The 17,107-nt window shown below is 47.2% G+C and overlaps 1 protein-coding gene across 2 annotated transcripts in view; it reads right to left on the bottom strand.

The window, feature by feature from the left end:
• Positions 1-4,413: 4,413 nt before the first annotated feature.
• Positions 4,414-17,107, bottom strand: part of LEF1 (lymphoid enhancer binding factor 1) — a gene marked incomplete at both ends in the record, with an annotated part of 101,615 nt that continues 88,921 nt past the window's right edge. For both annotated transcript variants that reach the window (XM_080915585.1, XM_080915587.1), the window contains one exon: positions 4,414-4,493. In XM_080915585.1, coding sequence (XP_080771711.1) covers positions 4,414-4,493 — 80 coding nt within the window. The remainder of the gene's footprint in view (positions 4,494-17,107) is intronic.

Genomic DNA, 17,107 nt, shown 5'->3' with positions numbered 1-17,107 from the left:
CAAATGAAGGAAAGCCTACAGTGCTGAGAGATGGCCTGGTGGTTAGGAGCACTAGCTGCTCTAACAGAGGACCAAGGGTTGGTTCCTATGACTCACAACCCGCCGTAATTCTAGTTCGTAGAACTCTGACTTTCGAGAGCACCAGGCATACACATGGTACATGCGTGCATGCATGCACACACCTGTACATACATGCAGGCAAAACACATATATAGGACTCCCATAAAATAGTAATTTAAAAAAAAAGCCTTAAGGACCAGTGGCAACAATAACTAGGCTAGTTTGTGGGGCGTTCTATTCAGTTGCCTCATATGCCCTTTTCCTTTCATGGAGATGACATCACAACAAAATATAATTCAACAATACCACTGACTTCAGATTCTGTGAGAAAGGTAGAAAATGCCCGCTCCTCCAATTCTGCCGTGATGGCAAAGACACACCGGAGATGACCTGGGGCCACATCTGCAATTCACGCGGGCTATTCTCCTTCCCATCTGGCACGTGTGTTTGATGCCAGTATCTCCCACACATCTAATCCGGAGATAAATTGATTTCGCCATTAACATCTCAAGCTAGACTCAGCAGAATATTTCATCTGTAACCTCAGCATTGGAGAGGTAGAGGCAGGAGGATTGTGAGTTTGAGGCCAACTTGGGAGCACCTAGTAAGATCCTGCTTAAACTATATGCTAGAGATCACAAGACGGCTCAGTGTGTAGAGTGCCAAGCGTGACGACCAGAATTTAGTGCCCTGGATCCACATGGTGGAAGGTGAAAGTTTTTACACGTTGTCCTCTGGTACCTCCCCTTGACAAAGTGCTATACCGTTCTTGAGTTCAAAACAGGCTGGTTAAGGCTCCCTTAATACTATACCCTGAACAAAACCGCACCAGCATTTTATGACTCAGGCTATACAGACAGGGCATTTTTACAGTGGACCGAAACATTTTTTCTAACAAACTATATGCCAAGAAGAAGTCCATCTCACATACTGTGGCGTAGTTAGGAAGTGCTCTGGGCTCTGTCTACGCGCTGTCTACATGCCTGGCTGGTCACCTCGGGACATCCTCATAGTGACTGATAGATGGTAATGAATATTGAAGCATCATTTCTTCAATAAAGAGAAACAAGCCACCCCCTTTTCGACTTGGGTTCTTGAGCGTATAAATTAAAGTTCTGTGTTGTTATTGCCTGTCGTTCGCACATCATGCCCCTTCTTCATCCTCTCTGAGGACGATTAAGTTTGTTCATTAAGCAGCAGCAGGAGATTAAAGCGGCGGCTTTAATACTGGAGAAAGCCAGACACCTTTATCATTAGAGATGTACGATCTCGTTCTTCTGGTAGCACTGAGATGCTTAGCTACTCACAACTCCTACCTGAAAGCAGTTCAGGCTAGTGAGTGAAGCGTTCAAGGGGCAGCTCTTAAAACTCCCTGGCACCTGGAATAGCCGTGTCCCATAGAGGTCCCAAGTTTAACTAGCACTCAATAATTTTGTATTTGCATAGTCTTTTCCTGTGGTATGGGAGGTTTGTGACATCGTTGCTATGTCCTGTGAAGTTTGCATTTCCCCTCTGTTGGGGTTATCCGTTCTTACTCCTGCTAAAGGAAAGCCACACAAACATCTTACCTCTGCTCCCCAGAGGTTTCAACATTGTTGCAGCCTTAGACCCAGCTGTGGGAGGAACATTGTTCGCATTTGGACAGCCACAGTCATGAAACAGTTGGAAGGTCCCTCCCCACTGGACAGGTAATCCTGGCAACCAAGTCAACTGAAACAGGAGGGAACACCCATTTCTAAGGATAGCTGTGCCAACTGTGACCTCAGGTAAGGTGAGGCTCCCAGAAAGGCTGTGCTTTGTGTTAGCTGCAGGGCAGGGAGACACATCACTTTTAAGATCAAACAGAAGTGGCCAGAAGAAGCTCTCCAGCCATGGGCAACTTTTGTAATGTCTCTTGGAGCATTGTCCTTTGCTAGGACAAATGCCTCCTGAAAGCAGGTTGGCAGATGGCTGGAAATGAGCCTTACCCTTAGCTGTATCTTTGATGAACATATTTTCCAGACTTGTAAACTCCACCCCATAACTACCTGGCAGTAGCCAGGCATGCTCTGCCCCAGTTGCCAGGCACTATATATGTATAAAAGGGGCTGCTTGCCCCCTCCTCAGTTTCTTGTTCTCCTCTTTACCTCTTCGTCCCCCCATTCACATGCTCATGGCCGGCCTCTACTTCTCTTCTGCCTCTGCCCCCACTACCCTCTTTACTCCCCTCCCCATGCCCTGAATAAACTTTATTCTATACTAGTGTGGCTGGTCCCTCAGGGGGAAGAAATACCTCAACATGGGCTGTCCAGAGGCACCTCCTTGTCCCCCACACCTCACCACACCTCCACAGAACATATCTCCTCTACTCTTTTTCCTAACATTGGTGCTGAAGCCCAGGACATATCTTTTATCTTTTTATAAACACATCAAGAAGAGATTCCATCTCTCTCTTGCAGAAAAGTAGTCCACCATATTTGCTCTCGAGGCTAACTCCCCAAGTAATCACCATGGCAGAGTCAAACAGAGCGATCCCTGAATGAATAGCTGAATATTAAACCTTTAGAACAAGTAGGACCCCAGAACAGTACGGTTTTTCCTGGTCTGGGTTTAGGATTGAATGGAGAGGAGTTGGAAGGGTTCCAGAGGATGGTAATGAAAATGATTAAAGGGCTGATGATGAAAGCCACAAGGACTCGGGATTACTTAGCCTGGAGAAGGGAAATCTGAGGGGTGATTTAGTGGCAATCTTCAAGTGCAGTATGCGGAGGGTTATTACAAGTATGGGAGCCAGCTGTTCCCCAGCTGTGTCCTCAGTTGAAAGAAGAGAACTAGGTTTCAGCGGGGATTTCAGTTAGCCCACCAGACTCAAGAGTCAAAGACCAGCATTTGAATACACGCAGTTCCTGCTCTAGTTTACGGGGGTGGGGTGGGGGGTATGGGCTGTCACTAAACACTGAGAACATAGATCCAGTGAGTTCCGACACGCACTGACGGTGAGCCTCTCCACACCGTGCTGGCGCCCCTGGTGTGTGGGGAGAAAGCCACTACCCTGTGGCTCTGGTGTCTCCCTTCTGACCACGCTCCGACTCTGTGCCTGACACTGACACAAGAGGAGACTCTGGAGTCGGCAGGTTGTACACTCAGAGCACCTTTCTGACAGGCAGCTGCTCCTGTGCCCACCAAGTCCTGGCCTTGGGCCCAGTTCACTGCCAACTTGCAATTATTAGCAACTTTATTCTTAATAAAATGACACTTTTAAAAAAATGTTTTATTACAAAGCTTCTTTTTAAAAATTGCTCAGCACGTTAACTCAAACCGGAATGACAAACGTTAAGATGACAGTTTGGGGACAGAGGCTGTGCCTTGTTGTTTGAAAAATAACAGGTACATCAATGCTCATTTTAACAACTGGCATAAATTCCCACTAATCGGCTAATAAAAACAGATACAAATACAGAACATTTAAAGTAAGAACAATTCAAATGCTGGGCTTTTTACAGGAGTGAAAGGAAAGAAAAAATTCCATTGCAAATGGGTTCGCTCCAAGGAGATGTTAAGGTTTGTTGTTATTAAAAAAAAAAAAAAAAGAAAAAAGAAAAGAAAACTTAAATGAGACGCATTGCCAAACGTGGCCTCTAACAAGAGTAGGTTTGGCTCTCTGTTTACCTTTATCAGACACATCACAGGGCAGAGGCCACCGTGTATCAGAGAAGCCACATACTGAACAAAATCTCTCAGAAAAAAAAAAAAGGCTTCTTTTCATCCTGTTTTTATTTCAAACTCTTCCAGACCTATGAATTTCATTTAAAAGCTCAGAGCTAGCAAAAAAATATACAAGGAAAATAAAAATTTTTTAAAAAAGGAAATTTAAAAATTCAAGTTAAAAAAAAAAAACGAAGCAAACACAAACTTGATCCTTGTGTACTGTTAAATAAAGACTTGAAGAGAGGAAAATGAAGACAGGAACAAGAGGAGTCTTCCACAACTCTCACGCCAGGATGCTGGTGCCTGCTCTGGTCGCTGGCTCTAGACGCACGTGACAAGGCAAACACAGCCAAGGTACTGTCTGTCCTTGCTGGAGGGTGACAGGTCTGCGCAGGAGATGCTCGAGAAGCGTACGGGGACCGGAAGCAATGCCACTCAGTGGGCACGGCCTGCTGGCATTCCCACGGGCTTTTTATTCTATTTTTTTTTCCTTTTTCAGAAACCACCATTTTCGGCTTTCTTTTGGAAGTCAGCGCTTGCAGTAGATAGAGGGGAGGGCTGGCAGTGACTGTGTCTGTGGGTCAGCGCTAGCAGTGACCTCAGGGTAAAGTTGCTGTCAGTGCTCCTTGGGGTCAGCCGGGCAAGCTGTGGAGACAGTCTGGGTTTTCAACAAGCTTCCATCTCCAGAAGAGGGCCTGGGGTCGCTGCCTTGGCTTTGCATGTTGGAAATGAGCCTCGTTTACCACCTCAGGAAGAAACAGATGAGATGCCATTAGTGTGAAGTTACCACAGGCCTTTAAAAGACTGTACCATCTAGACATGTTTACATTATCCATTTCCTTAAGTTCATGATGGCCAAAATGGATTGCTGGGTACTGACCAAAAAAACCCCAAATACATCCCAGGAGAGGTATTTTTACTTGGCTTTGTATAGGCATGTGCAGAGTTACGACATGGATTTAGAGTTGGGTCTTAGTTGAACAAACAAATGAAACCATGTTGGATAAAAAAACATCAATAGAAAGCTGGACAGGAATTGGAGAGGTGAGCAGGAGCCGGGTCAGGGTTCTACACAGGACCAGAACATTGCAAATGGTTCGAGCTTCAAACATGACAAGCCCGGCACACCCAGGAAATACAGTTTTGGTCCAAGGGGGTGGAAGCACCTCCATTTCCACATAAAAGTTCTCAAGAGGACTCCCTCCATGTAGATGAGAACTTTACTGTTAGCCTCAAATGAATTACTCTGCAAGTAATTGAAAAGAACGGATACTTTTCAAAACGAAGAACCCCTAGTCACCATAGTTTTAGCGACCAGAGATTTTACCAGGCGGTTGAAGGTTAAATGAAAGAAACACCGTGACAAACAGAGGCAGGGGAAATCAAAGTCAGTTCCTTCAACCCAGGATGGACTGGTCTCTACAGCTTTGAATCTGAGGCAGAGGGGCAGAAGCCCTGTGTCCCACCTGGAACCTGTGACACTCTCAGATGAACTCTCTGTGTTTGTGGTTGTTATAGACCTTTACAAGTAGACTATTCCTCTAAAAGATTAATTCTAAGCGGATGGCTCCTTCTGCTTTCACTGAAGAGGAAAGGGAGGCAGATCAGGCAACCAATAGAAAACCGTGATCATAAACACCTGATCCAAACTGAAGTGCCTATATCCCCTCTCAGCTACAGAGAAAAAAACGGAAGAAACCACCACAATACTAGAATAGTGAAGTCTCCAAAGATTTAAAATTCCTTCTCTGCAGAGCTAGGCTTTCCCTAGGTAACAGAGGAGCACACTGATCAGGTTGCAGATCTTTGTTATGAACCAAGCAAGCTGTCAGTCCTTCATACGGGAGGATCAAAGCTTTGAGAGAGGCAAGGCCTTTCTAAAGAGAGGAACAGGACTGGAGTCTGGCATGGGTGTGGGCCCCAGAGGCCCCTGTTTACTTTGTGCTTTTGCATGAAGGTTGTTCAAAGGCTCTGTCCAAGTTGCTCTTCCTGGGCGGTTTTCCTATGAGTCTGTGACAGGAAAATATTGTTTCCTAAGAAGGTACGGCCTTCAAGTCCCAGGCTGTTGGCCCAAACCAGGTTGTTGGGGGTAGATCTGACTGACACAGGGCGCTGGGGATGTCTTCTACCACAGGAGACAACTGTCTGTCTGCTGGGGTACAGAACTCTCTCTTGGACCCTAATTCTAGAGCAAAGCCACACCCCTTTCCTGCCTGCCTGCCTCACCTACAAGCTCTGCTCTTCCTCAAGTTTGGAGTTGGTCTCAGTCATAACAGAGATAGCATGGCTGCCTAGGGCATCATGGTCCTCATGGGCAGAATCCCCCCATCTCCCAATAGTCATTTCCCTACGCGCACATGGTTTGGCTGCCTTTGCTTCACTATTGTGTTGCCCTGAAACTGCCCCTGACAGGTTGGCTGTCCTCAAGAGGTCCCCTGAAAGGCAGCTTACCACCCTGGGGTTGCATTCCTGATGGAAAACTGTCCTAAAAAGTGTCAAGGAGCCATCATGACTGTCCTTGGCCACCCTGTTAAAAAAGAAGACCAACTCTTATTCCCCACTGGAGAAACGGGGCCATGAGTGTGTTGTCTCACAGATGTAAGTGGGTCAAATCAAGATCCGTTTGAAGAAACCAAGATCCAGAGATGGAGACTTGCTATGGTCTGCAGTGGGGATGGGTTGCTTGTTCAAGAGGGACAGTGCTCTACCCACTGAAGCCTTGCTGGAAAAGCAAAGCAGCACTTACCCAGCCCCCACCATCAAAGGGAGCTAGTAGCTCTCTTACAGATGTTAAGACCAGTGCCCTGCCATAGGCCACTTGTGCAGGACAGACACAAGCACAAAGTACAGATCCCTGCACACCCTGACTGTGACTTCCTTAAACCTCCAATCTGACTCACCACCTCTCTACTTAAGTGGAACCAAGACCTCATCTGGCTTATGAGGCACCTGAATGCAAAGGGCAGACCTTGAAGGCTCCTCCTGGCACATGAGAACTGGTCACTTCTGTAATGACCCCCACAGACCGCGTCTATGGTACAAAACTGAAGGGGTGGAGGGGAGGGGTAGGCAGGAGGAGGCCCTAACTCTATGAAAACCTCTGGAATTCTAGTAAAGGCCTGGAAATGTGGTCCTGGCCACCTATGCACGCTAGCAAGGAGGTTCTCTAGGAGCAAAATGCAAACTCTCATATTCTTTACAACAGGTTCAGAACTGGTACGCAACCAAAGGCACTGAATCGAGATCCCCTCCCCAACTCTCCCCATTCCCCCACCCCACCCCTGTCTAAATGATACCAGGCATTTCCTCGGGATGTAAGACCTAAATGATATGTCAGCTATGACATCATCTTCGGGGAGAGGGAATTAGAAATTAGTTTTGTGAGGGATGAGAAGTTTTAACTGCAAGAATTGCCTTGTGACAATACGTCACACCCCTGGTGCCAACTGTGTATTCTCTGCCTCTTATGTCAGGGCGTGGATTCCTGTGTTGTGTGCACCATCTGATGTGTGTGGATGTTGGCTGTGGAGGATTCCAGGGCAGGAGGCAAGCATGGCAGAGCCGTCTAGCCACATCTTTCTGCACAGAAGACTGAGGCAGATGGTGACAGGACAGGGCCAAAGGTGACCCCTCTAGCCAATCCCCAAGCATTCTGCTTCTATCGCCTTCGCCTAATAGTTGTCAAGGTGACTGCGCCTGTCGGAACCTGGCACTGGGAAAAACTTTACACATCAATTTCGTACTGCTGAGACCATGCTGGGGGTTCTCACTCATTGTAGGAGATCAAGATCACCAGGGAGGTGAAGAACTTACCTAACGTCACCCAGGCCACGATGGGGGACACTGCTGAGCTCAACACACACTCTTACCACCACGCTTTGCAATGATTTTATCATTTTATTCTTCCTACCTTCTCTCTGCCCATCACTAGGCAACCGCACCTTTCTCCTGACAATGTGCTTCAAATCTAGAATACTGTGGCTTTGCCTAACCCAAGATGCCGTGTGGTTTGCGAGCAAACCAGTAAAGAGGCTTGATGAAAAAAAAAATTTCATTTCATCACCCAATAAAGAAATCCCAGCCCCCTCTGAGCCTGGCTGTGGGTCCTTGGTAGTGAGACAACCTGGGCTTTGGGAAAAGGAAAAATGGAAATATGTGGTCAGCGAGCTTGACGCTGAGTTTTGTTTCTGCAGCTGAGTTAGTCCTGAGTTTCACTCTTAGGACTACTGTATTCCTGACCACAGAGTTGTGGGAGGGAGTCAGGAAGAGCCCTGGCTTTGGACTCAGATTGGTTCCAGGCAGGGTCGCAGTGTATAGCCTTCTCCTTATGTTAGCCAACTGTGACCAGCTAAATAATACTTTGTATCAAAGTGACTGACACAAGCCTGGGACTTGGACAGTAATGGCTGCAGGGCACTCTGCCTTCAATCTATACGTACAGAGGACACACACATCTTGTGGGAAGGCTGCAGCTCCAGTGACTGCTGGACCGATAACCTGCAGACACACTTAGGACAAGTTCTCTATCGGTGGTTATAAACCTTCCTCAGGCTGTGACCCTTTAGTACAGTTCCCTGTGTTGTGGTGACCCCCCCATAAAGTTATTGCTGCCACTTTGTAACTGTAAATTTACTGCTGTTATGAATTGTGACGTAAATACCTGATACACAGGGTATCTGATATTCGACCCCTATGACAGGGCCTTTTGATCCCAGAGAGGTCAGGACACAGATTGAGAACCAATGCTCCAGAGAAAGGTTATGAATTAAGAGAACATCAAAGCCCCGTTTCATTCCTGTAGCCAGAAGCCCACCTTTAAATTCTCTACCTAGTCCACATTTCTCTCATCTTGACAGAAGTTCTCCCAGAGAGGAAGAGACTAACTTCTCCTTATAAAAACGAGGCAACCAGATCCATGTGTGCTTCCTTTGTACTTTTACACTGGCTTGTGAATCAGTGTGAGTACATGGAGTGCGGAGAAGAGATGGTACACGTGGACTAAGACCCCACCCCCCTACCCCCGCCGAATACACAGGCCTGAGTCAGGCTGCGATCCAGGCCTTGAAATCATGATCTTCCTTTTTTCAGGAAGTCAGCGGTGTGCCCCAGACCCCAGTTCCTCCTCTGCAAGAGGCAGGTGCAGCCTGCTCTGGCTCCCAGTGCGTGGAGGGCGCCCTCGGGACAGCTAGCCTCGGCCACTGCCCTGGGATTGAAAGTGCATGTGTGAACACCACCACGTTACCCAGCAGGCACTGTGCGAGGGTCACAACCTCACACCCCAACACCACCCGCCAAAGGCTAAGGATGTGGGGTACCTAGGCTGTGAACACTAAGACAGAGGATCCGCAGGCTGACCGACAGACAGAGAACCAAGGCCAAGCAGCGAGGAAGCAAGATTTACGGAATAAAGAACAACGGGATTTCTGGATGTTTTCTAAAAAGACAACGGCTGAGAAGGCTGAGGCAGAACTGAAGTGTTCCAGACACGCAGAATATACCTAAAAACTCACGGACTATCAAGCCAGAGCTGAATTAAAATCCAAACTGTGAGCGATCTTGCTTTGGACTTTTCTATCACACGATGTTCGAAGGAACGATGTCTCCCTGCTAAAGCTTTGGGCACCCAGGCAGGAGAGCCCAGTGACAGCGCAGCTTCCAGGATGGAGAGCAGTGGGGAGGTGCTATCACAAGAAGCCACAGTGATGCCATGAAATCCATGCACAAACCCATCACATGTTGTATCTACACGGCACCCCAGCACCTCTAAGTCGGGGGGGGGGCCCTTTACTTTTGACTCTTACTATCAACAAAATTCACTTTTTGATTCCTCAACTCCCACTCCATATTGCAAGGAAGGTAACAGAAAATCAGAGACAGCAATTTAAACATTTCTATGTTCCTTGGAGTCATTCACAGTAATGCTGAGCCGTCGTACTCCATGTGGGACATACACTCTGGAGAATGACGGTGTGAAGTGCTGAGAAATGTCAGTGAGCCACGGTGAAAGCAAGACTATACTTACTGATTTCAAAACATATATTTTCTGTGTATGGGTGTCTGACTGCATTCGTGTCCCCTGGAGCATGACAAAGGCTAGAAGAAGCCCGATCCCCAAGGACTGGATCTGGTGTTTGCGAGCTGCTCTGTAGACTCTGAGAATCGAACTCAGCTCCCCTGGGTAACCAGGGCTCTTAACTGATGGACTATCTCCCCAGCCTCAAATCCCTTCTAAAATGTCCAAGGGAACCTCTCACAGCAGTGGAGCCTATTGTCTTTTGAGTTTTTGTTGATGTGATAAAACACTATGACCAAAAAGCAACCTGGGGAGGAAAGGGTTAATTTCATTGTCCACTGCCCAGGCCTAGTCCACCATCAGGGGATGTGAGGCAAGGGGCTGATGCAGATGACAGAAGCTCTGCTTAGCAGCTTGCTCCTCCTGCCCAGGGGAGGAACCACCCATGACCGGCTCGGCCCTCCCTCCTACATTAATCACTAATTAGGACAATGTTCCGCAGGCTTGCCGACAGCCGGTCTTGTGGAAGCCTCTTCTCAGTTATCTCTTGTGTCAAATTGACAAAGAACAACCAACCAACCAACCAAACCAACCAACCAACCAACCAAACCAACCAACCAACCAACCAAACCAAAAGCAACAACAACAACAACAAAAAAACCCACCAACTAACCAGGCTACCTAGAGCACACCAGGTCCAAGTTCTAGTCTTAGTACCACACACACACACACACACACACACACACACACACACACACACACAAAACGGTTTGCATGTTTTGAGTCTCCAGGTGTCTGAAAACTCTGATACTCAGGAGGTGGCATTTGCCATAGCTTCAGGTGCCCCAGGGAGAAAAGGATTCTACCAAAATGTGTCTAAAGCAATTCCTTATTAGATAGTGTTTCAGTGCTGAGGTGAAACTGCAACTCAATCCGTAAACACCGGGGCAACTCCAGATATAGAATAGCACAGGGGCGGTGGGGCGAGTGCCCTGTGCATCTTTTCATGCCCAGTTAAATATACTCTAAATGTTAATTTCTAATACTCTGCCTGTGTGTGTGTGTGTGTGTGTGTGTGTGTGTGTGTGTGTGTGTGTGTGTGTACCTGGTGCTTTAGAGGCAGGAGATGGACGGCGGTTCTGGGATCTGAACTTGATCTCTGGGCCTCTGGAAGGGCAGCTGGTGGTCTTAGCCACGGAGCCGTCTCCTCTGTCTCCTTGGTTAGGGTTTCCCCGACCTGACCAGTGGTTGCTAGCTGAGTTCTACTTCCTAAGATCCCAGCACTAAGGTCGCCGCTGGCTCCGCCAGATGGTTACGTAAGTCAGACACAGGCTGATCCAGTACAGTTGCCCCTTGGTATCCATGAAGGGTCCTTTGCAGTCATACACACAATGGCACATATCTGCACATGAATGTCCTTCCTGTGCTTCAAACCATCTCCTGATTGCTTCTGATCCCGAAAGCAAATAACACGCAACGGTTGTTCCTCTGCATTGCTTAGGGGACTGCATGTCAGGGTGAAATGGCATGCAACATGTCTGCTGCAAACACGACTGTCACAGGTTCAGCTCTACCGGGCACAGGCAAGAGAGAAGGATGATGTTCAAGAAGGTTGGAGAGGCCCACTGCAGGACAGCCCTACCAGACATCACAGAGCGAGCACAGCGCTAAACGTGCCACAAGCCAAGATTTGATGTTTTGGAACTTCCTGAAATTTGCCTCCAGAGTCTATAATCTACAGTTTTCTCCCACCACCGTGGATGCCAAGACCTGGAGATCTGACCGAGCCTTTCAATATGCAAAAGCACCCATCACAAGAAGACTATGGTGGTTTAAGGGAGAAAAGTCTTCCGTAGTCTCAGCATCTAAACTCTTAGTCCTCACTTGGTGTGGCTGGGGAGGCTTAGGGGGTCTGGTATTGTTGGAGGAAGTATGTCACTGGGGGCGAGCTTTCAGGTAGGCGTTTCTAGGTCACTCGGCTTCATACTTGGGGTTCAAGATGTGAGCCCTTGGCTTTCTGCCATGCGTCCCTGCCATGGCAGAACCACCATGAGCCCAGATAAACTCTTCTATAAGTTGCTATGGTTATAGTGTTTTATTATAGCAACAGAAAGTAGCTGAGATGCTGGCCACAGGCATCCTGGACATGGGGTCCGACTATGAAAACCTATCGTTACACAGCAGCAGCTTCAACCACATTGTTAATTACGTGACCATGTCTGTGACCAAGACTGTCTGAGGTCCAAACTTCCTGAGGAACACGACAGTCAAGAGTGCTGAATTTAAAAGTCTCTAAGAGGTTTCTACCCTTCTGTGACAGCCATTTGGACAAGAGGAAAGTCACAGGTAGGCCATTCCTTCAGAATGGACAAGTCAGGGACAGAAGCCATGGAAGAGAGTCCCTACAGGGCAAGATCTCCAGCTTCAAGAAAAGTGAGCCAGGGATCTCAGGCAAGACAGATGCAGCCCGCAGCCTCTTTCTTGTCTAAGATCTGAACTGTGTTATGAGGGGGGCAGAAGGTGGCCTCCGCTAGGGGGCGCTGCTGAGCACACAGCAACTGTGTGCCTGGGAGATGCTAACCCCAGCTGGGTGTGTAGTACAGACACTTGGCCTGTCTAACCTGCCTGCTACTCCTCTCCAGGCTTCTTTCCCAGAGTCTTTAACTCCCTCCCTTGTAACAACCCTTATCAGTGCTTCCTGTGTGTGTCACAGGATGAAAACGGAGACCTCGGCTCAATGTTTCCACTTTCTAGGTACAGGCAAGAAGAGTCTTCCCTGCTTTGGGACTCTGAACAAGTCGTAGGGTTTCTCAAGCTGTCTTTAATTCCCCTCTAATTTCACCATTTCAAAAAAGAAAAAAGGAATAAAGTCTGGCTTTGTTTTCTAACTGAACACCAACCCAGAGGACACCCAGAGGCTTAGACACCTAATGAGGTTGGCTTCATGTATACTTGTGGAGAGAAGGAGGAACAAAGATTAGGAAAAAGGCTCAAAGATGCCGGGATGAGCCTCAAACTATACAGGAAGCAAATGCTTTTTAAAAAGACTATGAAGAACGTTTGACCACCTCGAAGAGGGCAGGGTGGAAGGGGCTGCGTACCGGCTCTCCCAGACCCTTAGCTTCTGCCTTCTTGTTCTGTAGCTGGGGGGTTCTGTGGGAGGAATCACAGGACCCGGGAGCCTTGAGCGTTTAAATGCCATCATCAAACAGAAGCCAGAAACATGTTTTTTTTTTTTTGTTTTTTGCTTTCAACATAAATCCAAGCGCTGCACAATTAACTCCTGCAGCCTGAACTGTGCTGGCAATTACTTCTCCCACACAGCTCCTGGGCCCAGGGCAGTGAAGGCTGAAGGTTCTACTTGGTGATAAACACACTTCTTCATTTAGTCAGCAAGCCTCTGAGATAAGGATTAGGTCGAAGCCAAAATGGGGATGGGGTGGGTGGGGTGGGGGTGAGGGTAAGGGGGGGGTTCGTGGGCATCTGTGTCCTTAGGTGGGCGCTTCTGTGCCTTTAGCCAGAGGAGTTGTCTACCTCTGCAGCTAAATTAGTTTGTGGATACTATATAATCAGAGAGGCACTACATCCAAACCGTATCTCGGTGTAATTTTGGCTTTGGGGTTTGTTTTACTACACTAAACATTAATAAATTTGTTTACAGGGCTGGTTTTTAATTAATGAGCTCCAGTGATCCGTTTTCCTGATGTTTCAAAAGTTCTGATTCTTTGCTTACTTTCTTATGAGTCCTGACTGAGCCAGGAAGAAAGAAGAGTCAAACCTTTGATAATAATGTCTGACTACCTGCTGAGGTGTTGCAGGTTTCCAAATCAAACCCATGCCAAAGCCCTAAAACCTCCCAGGAAAATGGTCAACATGCTTCGGAACCTAGGGACCTCCTTGCCAATCCACAGCCCACCAACAAGAGTTTCAGAGTGAATTTGCATATGGAATGTTCGCATATATTCATTTTGGTTGGCTCACCTTCTCCTCCCCAACTTCTACACGGGGCTCGAGGAGGTCACAGAACAACTCCCTCCCGTGCCGCCTCCCAAAACACAGAAGCATAAAATAAAACTCATGCACTTTAAGGAGTAGAAACACAGTGTTTAAAGAACATTTTAGCATCTGAGCTGTATATTTAGCTGTTTAACAGGAATTGAAGCAGTCTGCGTTAGCACTGACTGACCAATGAAATGGAAGAGAGGACAGAAACAAACCCATGAACCCACAGACCACTGACTCTTGACAAAGACTCCATAAATGTATGCTGAAGACAACTACTTTAAGAAATGTCGGAGGGAAAAGTGAATACACACATCTCAAAAGGCTGGAACTTGACACCTAAGTCTTATACTATATGGAAAAAAAAGCATAATGTAAGGCCTGAAACTTTGAAACCACTAAAGGAAACAAACATAAAGAAAATGCTTCAAGAGATTGGCACACACACTGATTTCAGGACCAGGACTGCAGGACACAGAGAGTAAACAACTGTACACTGTAGCTCACTGAATTAAGGAAGCCTTTGCAATGGAGGTGACCTACAGGACAGAGGAAAAAATCTTTTCCAACTAAAACCTGATGGCGGTTAACATTCACAATATATCAAGAACAAACAAGGAGACCCTCTGGGGTCTGGAGATTGGGGCACAGTAGGTTAAGAGCATATACTACTTTTACAGAGGATCTGAGCTGGGTTTTCAGCACCCACATCAGGTGGCTCACACCTGGCTCTAACTCTTGCTTAAGGGGACTCAGCGCCCTCTTCTGGTATTCCCAAGCACTGCACTCATGCACATAACCCAAGTCATTTAAGAGCAAACAAAAACCCTCAAAAACCATAACGACAATGAAGAAGCAACACAATCGATAATTTACATGGGAAAATTATCCAAACAGATACTTGAGAAAATGTCCAATATCTTTAGCTATGTGTGTGTGTATGTGTGTGTGTGTGTGTGTGTGCGCGCACACACACACACACACACACACACACACACACACACACACACGCATGCGGGCAAATTAAGATACCCTGAGAGTCTATCTCACCTAGGTCAGGATGGCTAGACACACTAGTCACGACACATCCATGCAGGATGGGAATTCTTGCATATTGTCGGTGGTGATGTAAGTCAGAATGACCATACAGAGGCCAGTTTATTAAAATAGACACACTGTGTAATCTGGCTTCTGGGTACATGCCCAGAGTCAGCATACCACAGACATGCTGCCCACACCCATGATTCCAGAGGGAATGTTCACAATGGCCAGAAGCAGCCCAGGCGCTTGGCAACAAATGAATTAGATAAAGAAACCATGGTGGACAGACATACCCAATGGAGTACTATTTAGCTATAAAGAATAATGAAATTGAGTCATTTCTAGAAAAAAAAATAGAATAAGCTAGGAATGATAATGGTAGGCAAAATAATCCAGACCCAGACAGAACATGAATTTTCTCTCAAATGTGGAAGCTAGAAGTTGCAAATAGCACATGTATATCAAAGTATCACAACAGTGGTGGGGCAGGGTATCATCCAAAGTGAAATATCAAAATTCCATATGGAAACCCACTACTTTGTGAGCTAATTTAACAATAAAAATGAATCAGTTTTAAAAGAAAATTCTATAACAAACTTCATTATTTTGTGTACTAACCCAAAAAGTTAACTAATTTTTCCCTTAAAAATAAAAGAAAGAAGATCCTGAAAATTCAGGGGATCTACTAGAAAAAACAAAACAAAAACAAAGTAGAGGAGTTAAGGTGGGAGGTAGGAATGAGCAGGGTGTGTGTGTACTGGAGTGTCACTGTGAAGCCGTGAGTGTGGAGTTAGCTGTATGACTAAGGCCTCCTGGAGGCAGAGCCTCTGCCCGCTTCCTGCTCAGGCCCCTGTGGGTGGGTTAGGGGATCCGTCCACTCTGAACTGAAAAATGGCTGTGGGGATTCCACATCTCTTTCGAGGAGTGGCTCTCAACCTTCCTGATGCTGGGGCCTTTTAATATCGCTCCCCATGTTGTCTGTTGTCCCCCAGCCATAAAATTACTTCTATGGCTACTTCGTAACTGTAATCTTGCTACTGTTGCAAATTGTAGTGTGAATTTGGAGATAGAGGTTTTCCAGAGGGGGTCGTGACCCACAGGTTGAGAACCACTGCTCTACATAGAGTGTGAGTTCTAATCAAGTACTCCATCTGTCCTGGGCTTGCTTCCGAGGTGAAATTGCTCAAGCAAGACATGACCTTCCTACACCATGGGAGAAACCAAACCCACGTAATCAGCAGTACTTCTGAGTACCTGTGGGCACCAGAAAACCACTCCAGGGAGGGGAAGAGGCTTCAGAGGTGATCTGCGCAGGAAGTGACAACCGACTGTTACACAGAAACTATCAGGGTGGTGGCGAGTTAGGGAAGGGGGACCAAAGGGTGCCTGTGGCAGCACCATGAGGCAGTGCAGACCAGAAGTTAGATGAACTAGAGGCCGTGGCTTCTCTTCCTTTTCTCTCACCCTGTGCTGCCCCAAGACCAGAGACTATGAGGGGGTGAGGGGGTGCTCTATGCTCTGCTCCTCCCACAGGGCCTGTGAGAGACCTGGGTAGCCCAATTCCTGGTTTCTCGGTTTCGGTTCTTCCAGTGGAACTAGTGATTGTCACAGGGCCCTCCTGAGTACTTTCCTGAGGGCCAAGGACACTTTATTTTTATTTCAGCATTAGGTTTCTTGGTAAGACTCCTACATCAAGTGCCCTTGAGTGTCACATGACAGCGGGGCCCTTCTCTGTTCCTTGCAATGCCTTGCAATTCCAGGTCTTATAAAAACCTGGCTCACAGCAAAGGAAGGGGAGAGGTGTGGAGAGCAAGAATTCCACCATCACTAACTCACCGGGCTCTTTCTGGATGGCAGCCTGGGTGTCTGCTCTGTACCTATCTTGTGGCTCTCAGTTTTTCTCTGCACAAAAGGACTGGGATGTGTGTTTGTGTGTGTGTGTGTGTGTGTGTGTGTGTGTGTGTGTGTTTGTGAGCGCGCAAGCGCGTGTATACACATGTGTATATGCTTTGATGAGGTCCTCTTGCTTGGTCCAGGGCATCCATATGGCAGGCCATTCTAAGGGATGCTGCCCGGGTCGGCCTGTTCAGAGTGAGCAGACTTTCCAAGCACTGACACTGGCATAGATGGTGCCTCCACCTACTTGTGGAACTGCTTGCTAATTTTATCTGGACAGAGCACATAGGCCTCACACCGGCCAGTTTGGAAGTGAGAAGAAACCTTGAACAACTGACCTGAGGCACGAACACAGGACAGACAAGGCAGTGGCAGATCTCTACTAGGAGATGTGACTGTACCCTTCCA

This window comes from Micromys minutus, assembly GCF_963924665.1.
Source record: "Micromys minutus genome assembly, chromosome: 4".
NCBI lineage: Eukaryota > Metazoa > Chordata > Mammalia > Rodentia > Muridae > Micromys > Micromys minutus.
This window is presented reverse-complemented; position numbering and strand designations above follow the sequence as displayed.